The 17951-nt window shown below is 43.6% G+C and overlaps 1 protein-coding gene across 1 annotated transcript; it reads left to right on the forward strand.

The window, feature by feature from the left end:
• The first annotated feature begins 5465 nt into the window (after positions 1–5465).
• LOC135484959 (uncharacterized) lies at positions 5466–9554 on the forward strand. The gene is made up of 8 exons (XM_064766676.1): positions 5466–5543; positions 5903–5961; positions 6536–6553; positions 6967–7230; positions 7590–7610; positions 8155–8430; positions 8979–9015; positions 9468–9554. The coding sequence occupies exons 2-7, from the start codon at positions 5907–5909 to the stop codon at positions 8984–8986; spliced, it is 642 nt and encodes a 213-aa protein (XP_064622746.1). The 5' UTR covers positions 5466–5543; positions 5903–5906; the 3' UTR covers positions 8987–9015; positions 9468–9554.
• The last annotated feature ends 8397 nt before the right edge of the window (positions 9555–17951 follow it).

Genomic DNA, 17951 nt, shown 5'->3' on the forward strand with positions numbered 1-17951 from the left:
TTTTAAATTGCTCAAGCAAAAGTCAAACCTCTAATCTTGACAAATGTGAACTTTTTGATAAAATGTGTTGTCCTACAGCATTCATGTATGGTGGTACAGAAGCTTTTATCATTTCAGGTATTTGGCCAGAAATCGAAGATTCCACAGTTGAATGGTATCGAGGAAGGAGAGACTTTGGGTTGCCAGTCTCTGTACAAGACTTAAAGGACCAAGCCGGTAGGGATTTCCGACGATGGGTGAACAATATCCCTGGAGATGAGAGGGCGCAGTTGGAAATGTCTCGGCCTCGGCGTTTGGATTTCAGAGCCTCTCCGCACTGGCTTGAACATTTTATGAAAGGTAAGGGGAAATGTCAAGAAAATGAACATCAAGTACACCACTGACTGAAATGTGAATAAACAGTGCAATGTTACATTTTACTTCTACTTATGGGTGTAATTGAAAACAACAACCTCACTGATTCATGATATTCTGCTGCGTAGCCATACGTTGACCATTAGTATGACTAGTGATGGACAAATCGATAATCAATGGTATTCATGTTTTGGGGATACCATTATATGGCTTCTTCTAGAGCACTTAAAACTACTCCCAAATCCGCATTTCCTTTTTTCTTTGAAACTGATCATTTCATATTTCAGACATCGTATCAGCTATAGAAGATGCACATGGGATTCTAAGAAAATTCCTGAAAACGCTGCTCAGCTGGTAGCTGACTTTCGGGATGTTATTCAACGAAGAGTGGAAGAGAGGAACTATTCTGAAGGACGCCTATTTACCATGAACCAGACATTTGTGCGATATGATTTCCCCCCTAATTATTCGTTGGATAACACAGGTATAAACTGCGCCGTCAACATAAAAACATGGAGAGGAAACCCGGAGGAAGGATGCACAGTCACCCTTTTAATTGCGGCTGATGGGAACAAAGGCCTAGCTGAAGTGAACTTCCCTCGACTGGTTGAACATGGGGCAGTCGTAGCTGAACTTAGGGAACATGCACCGGAGAATGTACGGGTGAGTGTGGCTTGGACTACCATGTCAAATGACGAATGTCGTGTGATTAATATCGTATTCCTTGCATGATGTCCAACGAATATCGTGTAAACAATAGCTGACGCATTATTGTTCACAATTGTATCGACCTATACCCGCGCTGAGCACATAAACTTGTTTTACTTTCTCCCATTCTTCATCACAAGCGTTGGGTTATAAAAAGTTTCAATTTCATTCCAGGTAACTTCAAATCCAAATGGATGGGCACGAATTGATTTGTTGATTCAATGGACAGAAACTGTACTGGTTGAATTTGTTAATGATGAGGAAGAATTCCTCCTTATTGTGGATAGATACCCGGCCCACCTAAATAAACACTTCCAGGAGGCTGTTGGGGACCTTGGTGGACGTATGGACTATGTGCCAGTGGGTTGTAGATCGCTCGTGCAACCCCTTGACCTGACAATCATTTATGCATTTAAATGCAGGTTAAGGGCAATATGGAAAGCCTGGAAAGTGGGCAATACAGAAGAGGATGGGACCTGCGCATGCCCACCAATTTCCCGTCAAGAGGTCCTCCGTATGATAGGCCATGCTTGGGGTCGAATTACGGAGGAAGCAGTTCGCCTTGCCTGGCAAGCGAGCAGATGAATACAAAATAATGATGTGGAAATAGACATCAATGATCTAGTTGTTGAAGAGGAAGAAGAGGGCGAGGGTCTCGAGTTTTTGCCTCTCTCAGATGTTGATGACTAGTGTAGAGTATTAAATATTCTTTTCTTGCGAACTTGCGTCTTTTTCTGTGTTTTGTCAACGGTACTTGTGTCACAATAAGAATTCATGATTGTCCTAAGTCTGTTGATGTTGGCGATTTCAACACAATTCCGTGACATTTGACTGGTGCCGTGGGACGTGTGCCCTTAACACATGTCTAATTCTAACCACGAATATTTAAAGTACACCCTATACCCTGCCAGCCACATTCATACAGCCAAGCCGGCAAAAAGGCCTACATGAAATGACACGGTTAGACCGCCTCAGCCAGTGTAAAGAAACATTGAAACTGATGAGTCGGTCGACGGACAATAGCAAACATCCAATACAGTGCGTGATTTCAAAGCTGGTTTTGGTTTCAGTGTTGGGTGTTAGTGTCAGTTTTATTCTTAATTTCTACCCCTAAAAACCTATGTCTTGATAAGACCAATTCGAGGTTTTAGTAGTTTAACACCAACACCTGGTTTTATCTAAACACCTAAAACCTGGGCTGAAAGTAAGAAGTTTTATTCTGCAGGTAAAGCTAACACCAAGATGGACAGAGATAAAACCTTGGAAAAACCAAACATGCATGCTGTTGTCGTTGTTACTGTTGTTTCCCTATTGTAACCGCTTCCGATCTATATAAATTTGGTCGTCTTCTTTCACGTCCATCATCATTCCCATCAGCGTTCAAAATACCAGCAACTACTTCTTGAAATGGTACGAACAACATGATTTTTTTTCTTAACACCAACACCAACTTTGAAATCTACTTGGTGTTAATGCCTAAGGTGTTAGTTTTATTGGTAATACAAAATGCACTACAAATCTTCCAAATATAACACCGAGCTGGGATTAAGATCAGACCTTGGTGTTCCAATTGGTTTCAGTGTGAAACTAAAACCTTATTTGAAATAGGATAATGCTAAATCTGAGTGTCAAAACTAACACCAGAACTGATTTAATTTCTGGTGTTATGGAGAGTTTTAGTTTTAGTCCCGGTGTTAGTTTTTGACACTAAAACCATCCCTTAGTTTTAAGCTAAAACCGGACATAATGCTAAAACCAACAAACACCGACTTTGAAATAGGATGAAACTAAAACCCACTTCATTTCAATGCTGCTGGCTTAATCAAGGGTTTTAGTGTTCAATTTAGTTTTAAAACTAAATCTAAAAACTGACTTTGAAATCACCCAGTGTCGTCATAGTAAAGCACGCCAATTGCATGACACAATAGGCCCACACCGGGTGCGACGGCGATCTTCCAATGATACCAAACCGCAATGCTCGTAATACCTCGAGCTGTTCAATTAAAATCACCTACTCCTTGTACTGTTCTGTAAAACTTGGGAATTATCGATCGGGTTGAGGCCGAGGTAGGTGGGATTTTCCCGTACGTACATGTTCATTTGAAAAAACTTCATCTCTGAAAGCTTTCTGAAGTGTACGTTAGAAAAAAATTCAATAATCCTCCTCTTGACCAATATCATAACATTGTGCAATAATAAAACTAACAGCTGACATTCGAACATCCAAGTATACTTATTTGAAACTTCATCTCATACATTGTCTGAAAGATGTCTGAAGTGTACGATACAGTGCCTGCAGATGTTCGCATCGATTTCGGTTGTGAAATTGGGGTATCAGTAAGTAACTAAGTAAAGTTACATTTATATGGCGCTATTTCCCCTTTAGAAATATTCAAAAGCGCCCCCCCCCCACTACTTGTAAACTTTTTTTTTCACACCATGAAGTGCCTCCTGAATGGTTCCGTCTTTAGGCCCTTCCTGAATTTCTCAAGTGTGTTCATCTGGCGTAGGCTTTGGTTGAAGGAATTCCACAACACTGGAGCTGCTGAAATGAAAGCTCTCCAACCAAAACTTTGGAACCTTGGCGTTGCGAGAAGACTTTTTCCGCAGACCTACAAGCCTACGCGTTGGGCTGAATGTCGCCAAGAATTCAACGAGGTATGCTGGGGCCTGGTCGTGTAGGCATTTGGACACTATAGTGAGAATCTTGAACTCAATGCTCATTATGTTAGTATAGACTATGATGAACTTCGAAATCAACGAACTTAATGAAATTTTCAGGTGACTAATATCAGCTATCATTCTCGATTAGAGAATCTGGTCGTATTTGAGTATGTTCATGTTGGTGTGGCAGATGGTACAATTACTCCAGGTTGATGAAAAATTTTCATTTTAGAGACTTCAGTTTTGCGCCGTTTGATGCATAAGCGTCTATATTTTGATTGAGTGGGATGAAGTGGCGAGGATGGTCTGACTAGACAGTGACAACAAAGCAGAAATCAGCAGGCAAAAAAATCAAAGTTACCAATGACGAACCCTTTTGTCAAGCAGACAAGGAACTGTCTATCAATACCTTTGAGTTTCAAGAAGCTTATGACAAGGTCGTTAGAAACTTCACCAGCTACACTGTAATCTGGGGTTTTGAAAAAGCAGCAAGGAGAGGTGACGAAGTGGACAATTTGCATCCTCAAAATGAGTTCCTGCTCATCAAGCCTCATGACCCACCATTCTATTCAAGACGTCGGCACACAACTTCCAGCCCCGATGTAGTGTTTGAAACAAATGCACAGCATGTCAGAACAACGAGAACTGAAAGCAGTTGGGAGGAAGTGACAACCCTGAACTGGGAAAGCTGCCCTTTTTTGAAAATGAAAAATTCAATAATAGCTGAATGAAAACTCCAACAAGTTTATTGATTTTAAAGTTCAGCAAAGTCAGCACCAATATCAATATTTCGAACAGTGGAAGCTTTAAAATTTCATCTCTGAAAGCGTTCACTGTGCGATAATGTATACCATACGGTGCCTCCAGACAATTGCCTCACTCTCGGTTGTGCACTGGGTGTAGAATTATTTTGAACTAATAACAAAATAATATATGTCTAAGTCTAGAATCTGCTGAACTTCGAAATCAATAAAGTTATTGAAATTTTCAGTCGGGAATTATCAATGAAACTTAAAGTGATGGCATCTGTTAAGTATATCGAATAGCATATGTTATTAACTGAGCTCAAGTGTTTATGATATCGCCCGATATTTTGGCAGTGTAGAGGTGCGAAATTTGCGTCTTCATATGATATCACTGTTGCCAATTCGAGAAAGGAGGCTCATCCAAAGGTTGTGTGTCCGTCAGTCACGGCTCAATTGCGACATAATAATATAAGCTGACTTATTGAATATGAACAAGTTTTCAAGACGCTTTTAATCATCTAAATTATATATCAAGTTGGAAGAAAAGAGTAATTAAAAAAAAATTGGAAAGCTGCTCGTGTAGAATGTGCGAGAAATCCAATGGACACGGGCAAAGGCAGTAACCGAGTTGGTCAGGTGACTGATATCAATACCTACTATTTTCGATTAGGGAACCTGGTCGTATTTGATTAAGCGTGATATAGTTGTTTCGATCTGGATTTCCACCAGAAGGAAAAAAACTAAGTTCTATATCAAAATATATAGGGCTCGTTTATATATTTTTGAACTATACATACTTTTATTGGAGAGGATGACGCGCACCGTGCCTTTAACAGTCAGGCCAGCAAGGACATCAATTTAATTACAAGCTGTTCTTCACCCATATCGATCCGCGGCACCTCTTCAAAGACAAATAGAAGCAGCTGCCAAGCGAAACCCTTCCCTGTCAAAGTGGGCGCAAGTATCTTAGCTTTGGCTTTATAATGTACTGCATTCCCTTGATTCGTCACATTCGCTCAAACGTCGAGGTCAGGACAGTTGGAGGAATCATCCTTGCACAGACGGTATCAGGTAGGGAATTTCGATTTGCTTGCCATACGATTCAACTACTCAGTGGTTATAATTGGGGGTGTTTGTCCTAATGCGAAATATAAAGGCTGCTCAGCGAGGAGGCAACATTAAAGTACGTGGTTGACAAATCCGCCTGCTGCATCAATACATCATCTTGTGAAAGGTCCCCCATCGCTGAACATGGTTACTCGTGATGGGAACCCGCTTCTAATAAGGCCATGCCGAAGGGACGGCGAGCGATGCATGATCGGGCAGTATTTTCAAGTCCCCTTCGAGGCTCAGGGGACAATAAATAAGGATTTGAGGTTTTACGAATTTATCGCTATGCAAATACCGTAACGGTTTTCTTTCTTTCACAGAACCATGAAGTTGTTTATCGCACTCGTTGTTCTGGTCGGAGCAGTTTATGCAGACTATGGTGAGAATTATTCCTTCATTAATTAAAGTGATTATAGAGATTGAGTATATCCGATCTGCCTAGCATGCCTCCAGTATCAAACCCAGCGGCTATGGCTGGCGCGAGTGGACAGAGTTCAGAATTATGCCACGGCATAAATCGGAATTGTGGTTCACCATAAATCGACCAATCAAAACATCGGACCTCGTGAATTATGCCGCGGCATAAATAGGAATTGTGGACGGAAATGTTATTTATGGAGCAGCCATTAAAAGGTTCATCACCGAAGCTTGGTCTGGCTAGCCAAGCGCAAGAGTGATTTCTGCTGGTATGAGAATAAAATCGAGTTACTATAGTGTGCGGCGTAACGGATACCTGCCACCGCAGAATTCGGCCTCTGGGTGTTATCATATTCATGGCATAACTAGAATTTAGTCAGCTCAAAGACTCGAATACAAAGTCCCTAAAAACAAGCACGATATGCGATATGCATAATGACCAATAAAAAATATGTGATTTGCTCCATCCAGACTTTGGACCCGCAACACAACCTTCTTCTTATAATTTTCACGTTAACCTTGCCGGATCATTTCAGATTTCGCCCCCAGCGAAGGTAGGTCCTATGATCCTTTATAGCCTGATAGCGCGCCTTCCATGGTTTCACTAGTTGATTGGCGTATTATTACTGCCGATGACACAGAGAAATGGCGCGTTTCTTTAAACTTTCATAACTTTTATGATATGAAGCCAATCTATAGATTCAAAGGCATCATATTTCACACTGTAAAAGAAATGCATTCGAAAAGCAATTCTTATACTCCGATATTGGGTCTTTTGAAGAGAAGAGATGCTTTGATACATCTGAATATACGTCAAATTGGTCATTGGAGGTGGAATTGTGATAGTATTGGTCTTCCGAGTTCGCTGTCGATGAGCTTACTGGCTCAGAATAAGACCAGTAACATATAACTCCATAAAGAGCTGTACATATCTATGATATATGACAATCGTGTCGTTGTCTTTAAGGTTGCATGAAACTAAAACTTCACCAGCATTCTCATAGTGCGGGTGCCATCAAGAATGCGAACGGTGGAGATAAGAAATTCACTGATGTCCAATGCCGTGATGCGTGCCGTGATGAGCCAGATTGCAAGGCCGTCGACTACCGTGGATACGACAGCCTTTGCTTCATGCACAAGTCCGAGACGACACTGATTCCGGCCACCGCGGACTCAACTGGTTCGCCGTCCGGTTATCGGACCGTATCCCAATACAGGAAGGAGGGAACCTGTAAGTAACACACGATGATCCAAAACGTATACCTATATTATAAATATCTCGCACAACATGTAAAATTTCACAACATATGTTGAGGGTGTAAGAAAAAAGCAAATATTCACAAGTGAACTAAAGTGTAAGAAAATGAAGATAGGCCTTCTCAGAGGAGGACCGGATCACTGTAATCAGGGTTGGTAGTCTTTTTGAGGACTGTAAACGTCTCCCCGGTTTATGATAGCATTTATGTCGCATCCAGTTTCAACCCCGCAGTAGAAGCCTTGGAGTTGAAAGTGTCCTCCGAGACTCGTACAGGTTCATATTGGCCTATCATTATAATACCTCATCTATATTGTGTTTTTTTCTTACTTCAGGTGAAGCGAATCCTGACGAGGGTAAGCTTTTGAACATATTTTTAAATATTTACTGCTACGTTTTCCGACTCCGTCGAAGCGAAGCATTATCATCAGAGCTTCTTCAGTTGCCCCTATGTTCGGGTAGGTTTACACCGCATGACATTGCGACAACGCATGCTGCAGAGGTGTCAGTGTTAATACGCTGCTCTGCACTTGATGATGATAATAATGAATGAATGCCTCATTTTTATAGGGAGGGTAGCAAGGTTTCCACTAAAATGCACTTTGGCGCAATTTCTCTTCATTTTCGCAAGGCATACGATTTCTACATTGTCTGGGTGCAGTGCAGGGTGAAATGACGAAACATTGCCGCGTAGTCGCAGCCCAGAGAATCGCGTTTGTCGACGAAGTAATACTTAGATGCATTTACAGCTTAACCCTCAAATGCACAACTAGATAATCACGATTATGGCAGCGAATTTCTGTCGACAATGCCTGTGTCACAAAGTTTGTCATAGATATAATCTGAACATCAATTCATCTTTTAAATCTTGACTAATCAATGAAATGTGTTTTGATTAAGATTGTATGATCCATTACCCTGGCAAGCACGCCCACGGTGCGTATCCAATTAAAGGCGCTGATGGCAAAGAACGAGGTTGGACCGCAGATAGCTGCAGCGACTACTGCGCCGGAGCGGCCGACTGCAAGGCTGTCGACTACGTTGGAGCTGACACAACCTGTCACCTCCACACGAGTTATCAGCCACTTATAGATGTGACAGAGGCTAGCACAGGACAAGTTCAGTACAATACGGTATCAGAATACAGGAAGAGGGAAGGCGTCAGTGTCTGTCCAGGTAGGAGTTATAAGATCGTATACCACAGCTTGAACAGAGATGTAAATTCCAGTGTTAGAACAGTGCAAACCCACACCCCATAGCCCAGGAATGGCTCTCAAAAAGAACTAAACAGTTCTACTTAAACTTGCGGTCATGAGGTGAACTGCGACTCGGAACTCATGAAACGTGCAGCAAATGTCGCCAACAATAAAAAGAACTGTTGTTACTAAGAAAAAACGTTATTATTTTAAAACTTATCTTCCTGTGGTATTTGTCGCATACACCTCGAGTGATTATCACTTGTACCTTAAAGGGGGACTATAGGCAGGAGCAGAGGGGCTAATTCGGCCATCCTCAGGTGACTTATATACACTGTAAGGACCCTGGGTCATGTCAGATTCCGCACATCGTCACTACAAGCGTGAATCATTTCGACTTACTGTGGGATATGAGAGACCCCTATTAGCAACTTTGTGTAACTTTATCTTGCCTGCCTAGCTGCTGGCTATATTAAACCTTTAAAAGCAAATTACTGTACTATATCAAAGTTTTGTCGTTGTTTTCAGGCTATTAAAAGAACATCGTGCCATAACATTCCTACTGGTGCGTATGACAATTTTTCGTTCGAGAAATTTTCATGCTGGAATCAAGTAGAAAATAAAGCACATTGCTCATCTAAATCATAATTCAGCATGTTACAGCCGAGAAACGGCCACGCTCGGGTTGCTAAAGGGTTATTTTGTCCACCGAGCAGAGCAGGGAATGACGATTCTAATTCCGGTTCAGCTGGAGCAACAGTTGGGCTAGAAGGCGCTATGATTGTCCTTGTTCAGAAAATAGCGTTTTCTGATTAGCACAGCTTGGCATGATGATGCAAACTACTTTAAATACTTTACATAAGCGCAGCGATCGACAGAAAATGGAACGAAGTTTCCGATTCTGTATCTAGTAACACTAGCGTCAATCTATCTTTGACCGTCAATCGATGTACATGTGTACTAGTATATCTGAATTCATGATCAATGCAAGACTAAATGTCACACATTTTTTTTCAGGAATTTGGACAACAAGAACGCCAGAGAAATACTTCGAATTCCCAGTCCAATGTTTATCTTAGAATAAACTTATTTTAAGCCTAGAAATGAGTTCTTATGTATGTTCTAATAATACCGATTTTCTAAGCAAGTATCATCTTGAGTCACTATCGTTTAACTGATCTTAGAAAGTTGGGGCTAGGATAAGAGCATCAAGGAGAGATGACGAGATGGAAGATTGGCAACCTCAAAATAACCTCCTGCTAACCAAGAAGCCCAGTTGTTCAAAGCCCGGTTAGTTTGGCGACTGCTAAGTTTAAGTGACCGCTACTAAACTTAGCGGAACCCTTGGGGCGCTGCTAAAACTTGGCGTCACGCCATGGCAGAGCCCTTGAGGTTCCGCTAACTTTAGCGGTGACATGGTGGCAGCAAAGCCTAACGGCACAAATTTGGCGGCATGCTATAAAGATCACGGTGGTTTAGCGGCCGCTAAGCCACCGTTAGCAGATAGCGGAGCTTTGAACAACCTTCTATAAAAGACGTTGGCACACATTCCCGCCCCCGATCAAGCGTTTGGCACTAAATCATTTACCTGCGATAGACCAGCATCCCATCCAAGGTGGTAATCCCCCTAGTCGCTTAAGGCTATGGAATTGTCTCAGTGGCTTTTTGATGAGAAACCACAAGAATTTTATTCAATAGAAGAGGTTGAAATATACAGTCTATGTCACCCAGAGATGATTCACTTTTCAAAGATTACAATTCTGTTTCCAAATGACATACATGCATTAGTCACAGTGTGGTAAGGCGACAGATTGTTCATTTGAGCTTCTCTAGTAAGAGTAAACAGTCTTAGGGGTGATTGAGTTTATAGTGGCTGGCAGATAAGATCCTGTCCTATTGCGGCATGGTTAACCATCTTGAGGTGGGACTATAGTGGCTATCAGTGGGGTTTATTTATTGAAAATTTATGGACGCCGCGGGATGTTAATCCAACCCATTATGGCTGTCTACACACAGAGTTACAATTATTTTATATACAGTATTAACAAGATGACACAAGTGCAAGGAAAAAGTGGAATACATGTGTACATGAACTAGTGGATACAGTACAGTTAAAAGCAATTGCTTTCTAAAATGAAAGTTTGGGAAAGATTGATTTTGTCTTTGGATTTCATACTGTCACCCCTATGTATAAAATATATATGGCTGCAGTAGTCATACTGACATCCTGTGGCTACAATCAGTCCTTCAGCTGAGTCTCGGCCAGTTGGCCTTGTCATGGGCACGTTGTCGTAGGCGATGGCGTTGTCTCGCAGTGTGTAGTTGGCCCAGTCCGTGCGCTTGTGGTACCCAGTAGGTTTGTCCAATGTCGTCCTTGGCGGGGTCTGTACGTCTTGGAACCTGTGACAGCAAAGTCAAGTGCCCTTTGGGCAGGTGTGTCGGGATCCATGCGAAGAACATGACCCAGCATAGACCAACTTTGCTTTGCAACCTTGGCAGAGAGAGGTTCCTTGTTGTACAGCTCGTACAGTGCCTTGTTGCTGATGAGGCTTTTCGGCCAGCAGTGACCTGTGTAGGTGCGAAGGGGTCTGCGGTGGCAAGCATCCAGCTTATGTAGCATGGCTTTAGGTACGGCCCAGCTATTGGAGTTGTAGCGCATGATGGATATGCAGTAGGTATTGTAGAGGCGGAGTCGTGTCTTCAGTGGGATCTTAGTTCGTCTGTCCACAGTTTCCGCAGTGTATGGAATGCGGTGTTACCTTGTATGCAGCGAGATGTGATGTCTGCTGTGCTGCACAGTAAGGAGCCCAAGGTCTTGTTCTTGCGCCAGCTCTCATTGCAACGGACAGTCTTCCCGTGTGGATCTTGTTCAGTGGGTTCCGCAAGGTATACATTGGTGAACTCCGTCTTTGTTTCGTTCATGAACAGGTTGTTTTTCAGTCTCTCTCCTGCTACTAACTGGAGTTGGTGCAGGGGTCTCTTTTCTTCGTCCAGGAAGTCAACATCATCTGCATACTCCATTTCGAGTGGCACACCCAGACTGAAGACCGGAGGTTTAGGTCTGGTGGAACTTTCTCGGACGGATGAGAGAGCAGCAGCAAGGTAGCAGGTGAAAAGGACAGGTGATAGGCTGTCGCCTTGAGGGGAGCCGATTGTGGTATCGAATGAGTCAGACAGCGCATTTTTTACCTGGACCCTGAGCTTTGTCCCTGCTAGCAGTGATTGGACAAGTCTCACTGAGTTCGTCACCATTGCAATCCGCTAATACCAGGATGCGGTTTCGTTTGATGGTGTCGAAGGCTCGTGACATGTCGATGCCCATCTTGTGGAAGTCCCATTTCCTTGTCATCACCACTGATGTCAGCATGTGTTGGGCCCATACGATTTCTGCGCGCATAGGGTCCGGTGAAGTGGTCGACCTTGTCTCTTATGCGACACAGTGTGATGATGGACAGGATCTTACGTATGCTGTTCTGTAGGGCTATTGGCCGGAGGTTAGCTGGTGGTCCGGGGTTTTTTTTGGCTTGGGCAGTGTGATAAGTATGCCTTCTCCTAGTGTCGCGATGGAGATGTGGTGTTCAAAGGATGAATTGATGGTCTTGACCAGTGGGTAGGAGATGATGTTCTTCGAGTGCTTGAATAGCTCGCTGTTGATACCATCTGGGCCGGCACCGTGATTGTTTTGCAGAGCAGCGATGGCAGCCTTGACTTCCTCCTCGGTTATGGGGGTCTGTAGTGGCCTTGGGGTGCCTTCAAATGGTTGCAGCGATTTTCCCTATTGGTCAGTGAACTGCTGCTGAAACCAGTCCTTTACGGCTCTTGCTTTGCCTTCGTCTGTTCCCATTAGGTTTCCGTCGGTGTCTTGGACAATGATGGACAGGGATGGTTTCTTTGAGCGGAGGTCTTTAGCTGCATGGAACAGCTTGCGACAGTCATCGGTTGAGGTGATTTGGTTTGCCAGGGCATCTGCCTCTTCCACTGCGACTTCCTTCAGCCTCTTAATTATCTGGCGCATGATGGTGTCGCGCGCTTTGCGGAGGGGTGCATGGTCTTTGATTTGGCCACGTTAGTAGATCCTCAGCTCAGTGACTTCTGCTGTTCTGACAGTTGGCCGACTTTGGGATCTGCGGTGTTGTTTGCTCTTCCCTCTTTTGACTTCACCAACTGTCTTTACTGCTGAGGTTTTCATGCAATCTAGTAGCACCTCGTCAGCACCTGGGGTCTGGCGTGGGTGGTGTGTGGTCATGGTAGCCTGCAGCTCATCCTGGAATGACTTTTGCACCTTGGGGTCTTTGCAGAGTTTGTCAATGTCAATACGTGTTTGACATGCGCCCTTGGGGTGCTGCTTGTGCACTAGGTGAAGTCTGTCCATCCTGAGCCGAGTGACAACGGGTTTGTGGTCAGAGTTCAAGCCAGTGCCTCCATAAGAGCGAGAGTCTTTCAGCAATGCAGTGATGTTCCTCAGGCAAAGAACAAAGTCAATCTGGTTGAAGACTGTCTTGGTGACCTTGGAGCCTGTCACTCAGTTTTTGTCAGCGACATGACCTGTCCACGTGGTTCTGTGTCTACAAGGACGCTTGAAGGCGGTGTTGCTGGTGAAGAGGCCATTGCTTGATAGGAAATCGAGAAAGGCTTCTCCATTTGAGTTGCGTCTGCCCATCGTGTAGGATCCCATGTTCATATGGGCGCCAGCCTCAGCATCTTCGGACGTGAGCTTTCCCAGTTTGGAATTGAAATCACCGCAGATGAAGAGCTTCCATCATCACTGAAACTGTTTCTGCGTAGAAGTTTAGCAGAAGGGTTGGATCTTCTGCTGCGCGTTCGCTGGTGGGTGGCCATGGAAAGTCATCGACGACTCGGCATTTCAGTGGAAGTCTGTTTCTTATGGAGACCCCATCACTTACGTGCATGTACGAATTGATGTGGTTAAGAAGTCTTGGGCTGATGGTAAAGTCGAGACCACGATAGGGGGCGTCCTTTTGCTCCACAAGACTATAAGCTTGTGTCCTGAATGGAGCGTCTGTTCCCAGTGGTCCTTCACTTTAGTCTCCTGGACGCAAGGGCCCAAAGCGCCGCGTAGCGGCAAAAAAGCGAAGCTGGCGAAACATTTATAACGGGTCACCGTCACTTATTATTGGACTTATAGCGCATTTACGGGGTTGCAACTATTGCTTTAAAGTGTCACCAGGAAAGAAAAGCATGCGACCTAACGCCAATCTATTTGTATAAAGTGATAATTGGAAGGTATATAGTAGGAAATATCAATAAAACTAGAACTGAGATTTCACAGGAGCACCTGTGAATTCATGACTCCAGGGTTGTTTTGAGGGCGATATCGTAAGAGTTGGTCTCGAGTATGGGAACCTGAAGGTTCGTGTGGCACCTTGGGAGAGAAGACTAGTTGAAGGATGGGATCTGTTCATGGAGAAGAAGTGTTGAGTGGCTTTGTATCGTGTACTCTTGCTGGTGGTTGAAGGAACACTACTATTGATCTCATTATATGAATACCATTTAATTACAAACAAGTGAAAACAGATCATATCATATTCCTGGGCATAAATTAAAATAAGAGTGCGGGAACAAGGTTTTTTTAGCAGGAGGAAAGCGAGAACATTTTGCGCCGTCGTATTCCGATTTGACTGGTTAGTGGTGAAATCTGCTTTTACTTTTGCAAATTAACATATTCGTTTTTCTAGTTCTAACGTTGTCTGAATTAAAGATGCTTTCCCAATGCTTGACTGGTCTGGCAAGAGGCATTGCCAGGAAAACGTGACGTCATTTTGGCCATTCTTCTTACCGCACGCCCTCCCTCTCCGTAAAACTTCCTGACATGAGCTGCGCTTACACCACGAAATATTGGTGGACCAATTGCACGTACACCACCACATTGCCGCGACAAATTGGTTCGGCAATCCATTGCCGAAACAAATTGCCGGGCGAATTTGGACCACCAAGCTTGATGGTCCAAATTCGCTCGGCTTGTTAAAAGCTCGGCTTTGTCGTGGTGTACGCGCAAATGGATCGGCAATTAGCTAGTTGGATGGTTCGGCTCCAGGCGGCGTTTTCGAAATGGCGCTTTCTGCTTATTGTTTGCGCGCCATCTGTAGCCGGATTTTATAACTAGCTGCAGCGCTGGTGTACGCGCTTGGTGGATTTTCCATATGCATTCGGAGAGCGCGATCGCTACTGGGAACCTTTTGGTCGCTTGTGGGACCCACTTCGATGATCGCCGCCCAGACCCTCACGTGACCCGCGTGTTAATAGATGGCGACGGTGTTGTTCCAGGCGGCGGTCGACCTGCATATTTAATGCTTTCCCTGTGTATTTGAGTATAAACTTGTACGATAAATGATAAGCGTGCGTGATCCGTGGTTGATGGATACTAATATCATAATATGGGGGAAGGCGCCGTGGAGGTCTATAGCCAGGGTGGGGTGGGGGTTATAGTTAGGATGATGGTATCATGGCCGTTGACCGAAAAGCAGTTGGGGAGGACCAGGGAATATGTGGGCTATAGATATATTTGAGTATAGATTTATACGATAAATGATAAGCGTTTGTGATCCGTAATTGTGGATACTAATATCATATAATAAATATGTTTTTGTCCGCTCGGAACTGTTTAATCTACAGACATAGGCATCACACTGTAGGCCCTAATTAGATCAATACCCATGTCGTGATTTTACTATTTAGCAAATTTTATCCCGGCAAATTATATTTTAATGTGATTTATCCCGGCAAATTATATATTAATGTGATTTGACAGGTCATATTTAGGCCTAATACTAATAGTGATCAACCTTGTTACTATTGATTGATTATTGGCAACAATCACTGTTCATTAATAAGTTCGAGGAAAAATGTTGAGATCAACTTTGTTATCCGAAGCGTATAGGCCTAGGATTGATTGATTATGTCGTTTATCTTGTAATATTCATGTAACTATGTACACTGTATTATGATGTACTGTCTGTACTTTTGTGATAGGGGTGTCTCCAAAACCAAGACCCAAGACCCAAGACCTACAAAACCAAGACCCAAGACCCAAGATGTTGATGGGTCTTGGTTTTGTAGGTCTTGGTTTTGTAGACACCCGTGTGGGTGTCTACAAAACCAAGACCCAAGACCCAAGACCTACAAAACCAAGACTCCCCACCTACAAAACCAAGACCTACAAAACCAAGACCTACAAAACCAAGACCCATCAACATCTTGGGTCTTTGGTCTTGGTTTTGTAGGTCTTGGGTCTTGGGTCTTGGGTCTTGGTTTTGTAGACACTCTTGTGATAGCTGTGCAACTGCAAGTAAATACTTAGTTAGTTCATCACCTTTCGTACAGATGGCACTGCAGGTGAGGGGTTTGGTGTGTTTGGGAAAGGTCTCACCTTGAGCGGTTGAGGACAATGTCACAACCAGAGGATTTTTATCTATGGTATGGGTTTGCCAAGGCTTCTTTGAGGGTTTATAACGAATTATGGGCTTTTCCCCCCGCATTGATGTATCTGTAGTCGTCACAAGCAACTATCACGTCGGTACTTTACGCATATTACATGTCCGTGTATGTAAAGTTTCTTGTACTGTGCTATTAATTATGTAACTTTTCTTGTACAATAAATTTTTTTCACATTTGACAGTACCTAGAGTTTTTGCTTCGTCTTTGCTGTTCGGATGACGTATTTCACTGTACCGGTAATCACTGCTATCTTAGCGGATACACGCTGAGGGTTCCAATAAGAAAACCGTACGAGTGGCAGATCTTCTACGGCTCTGAAAGCAATCACTGTTATCCTTAAGGAGACACACTGAGGGTCCCCAGCAGCGATCAACTTGGTTATCTGGATAGTCTTGATAGATAATTGGCAGTAATCACTGTTATCCTTAAGGAGACACACTGAGGGTCCCCAGCAGCGATCAACTTGGTTATCTGGATAGTCTTGATAGATAATTGGCAGTAATCACTGTTATCCTTAAGGAGACACACTGAGGGTCCCCAGCAGCGATCAACTTGGTTATCTGGATAGTCTTGATAGATAATTGGCAGTAATCACTGTTATCCTTAAGGAGACACACTGAGGGTCCCCAGCAGCGATCAACTTGGTCATGTGAGCAGTAGTGATTTATTCATGGCAATAAAACTGTTATGAGAGAGGAGACACACTGAGGGTCCCCAGCAGCGATCAACTTGGTTATCTGGATAGTCTTGATAGATAATTGGCAGTAATCACTGCTATCCTTAAGGAGACACAATGAGGGTCCCCAGCAGCGATCAACTTGGTTATCGGAGTAGTCTTGATAGATAATTGGCAGTAATCACTGCTATCCTTAAGGAGACACACTGAGGGTCCCCAGCAGCGATCAACTTGGTTATCGGAGTAGTCTTGATAGATCAATTGGCAGTAACCACTGCTATCCTTAAGGAGACACACTGAGGGTTCCCAGCAGCGATCAACTTGGTTATCGGAGTAGTCTTGATAGATAATTGGCAGTAATCGTTGTTATCCTTAAGGAGACACACTGAGGGTCCCCAGCAGCGATCAACTTGGTTATCGGAGTAGTCTTGATAGATAATTGGCAGTAACCACTGCTATCCTTAAGGAGACACACTGAGGGTCCCCAGCAGCGATCAACTTGGTTATCTGGATAGTCTTGATAGATAATTGGCAGTAATCGTTGTTATCCTTAAGGAGACACACTGAGGGTCCCCAGCAGCGATCAACTTGGTTATCTGGATAGTCTTGATAGATAATTGGCAGTAATCGTTGTTATCCTTAAGGAGACACACTGAGGGTCCCCAGCAGCGATCAACTTGGTTATCTGGATAGTCTTGATAGATAATTGGCAGTAATCACTGCTATCCTTAAGGAGACACAATGAGGGTCCCCAGCAGCGATCAACTTGGTTATCGGAGTAGTCTTGATAGATAATTGGCAGCAATCACTGCTATCCTTAAGGAGACACACTGAGGGTCCCCAGCAGCGATCAACTTGGTTATCGGAGTAGTCTTGATAGATAATTGGCAGTAACCACTGCTATCCTTAAGGAGACACACTGGGGGTCCCCAGCAGCGATCAACTTGGTTATCGGAGTAGTCTTGATAGATAATTGGCAGTAATCACTGTTATCCATAAGGAGACACACTGAGGGTCCCCAGCAGCGATCAACTTGGTTATCTGGATAGTCTTGATAGATAATTGGCAGTAATCACTGTTATCCTTAAGAAGACACACTGGCTGTGACTGTATCCTCTCTCTCACCATGTAGACAACTTGGCAGAGCAGCCAAGACTGATTTGGCCTGGCTGTGACTGTCTCATCTCTCTCACCATGTAGACAACTTGGCAGAGCAGCCAGGACTGATTTGGCCTGGCTGTGACTTCCTCATCTCTCTCACCATTTGACAACTTAATAATAATATTGCCCTACTGCCTTTTTCATGAATTAATTTTGAGCATTATGTTTACAACGTAGTTGACAATAATTATAGTGAGAGAGATGAGACA

Source organism: Lineus longissimus, chromosome 3 (genome assembly GCF_910592395.1).
Source record: "Lineus longissimus chromosome 3, tnLinLong1.2, whole genome shotgun sequence".
Classification (NCBI taxonomy): Eukaryota; Metazoa; Nemertea; class Pilidiophora; order Heteronemertea; family Lineidae; genus Lineus; species Lineus longissimus.

Coding starts and splice junctions, on each gene's coding strand:
- LOC135484959 (XM_064766676.1), top strand. CDS start 5,907: ATGAAGTTGTTTATCGCACTCGTTGTTCTGGTCGGAGCAGTTTATGCA. Junction 7,231..7,589: donor ATACAGGAAGGAGGGAACCT/GTAAGTAACACA, acceptor TTCTTACTTCAG/GTGAAGCGAATCCTGACGAG. Junction 7,611..8,154: donor TGAAGCGAATCCTGACGAGG/GTAAGCTTTTGA, acceptor GTTTTGATTAAG/ATTGTATGATCCATTACCCT.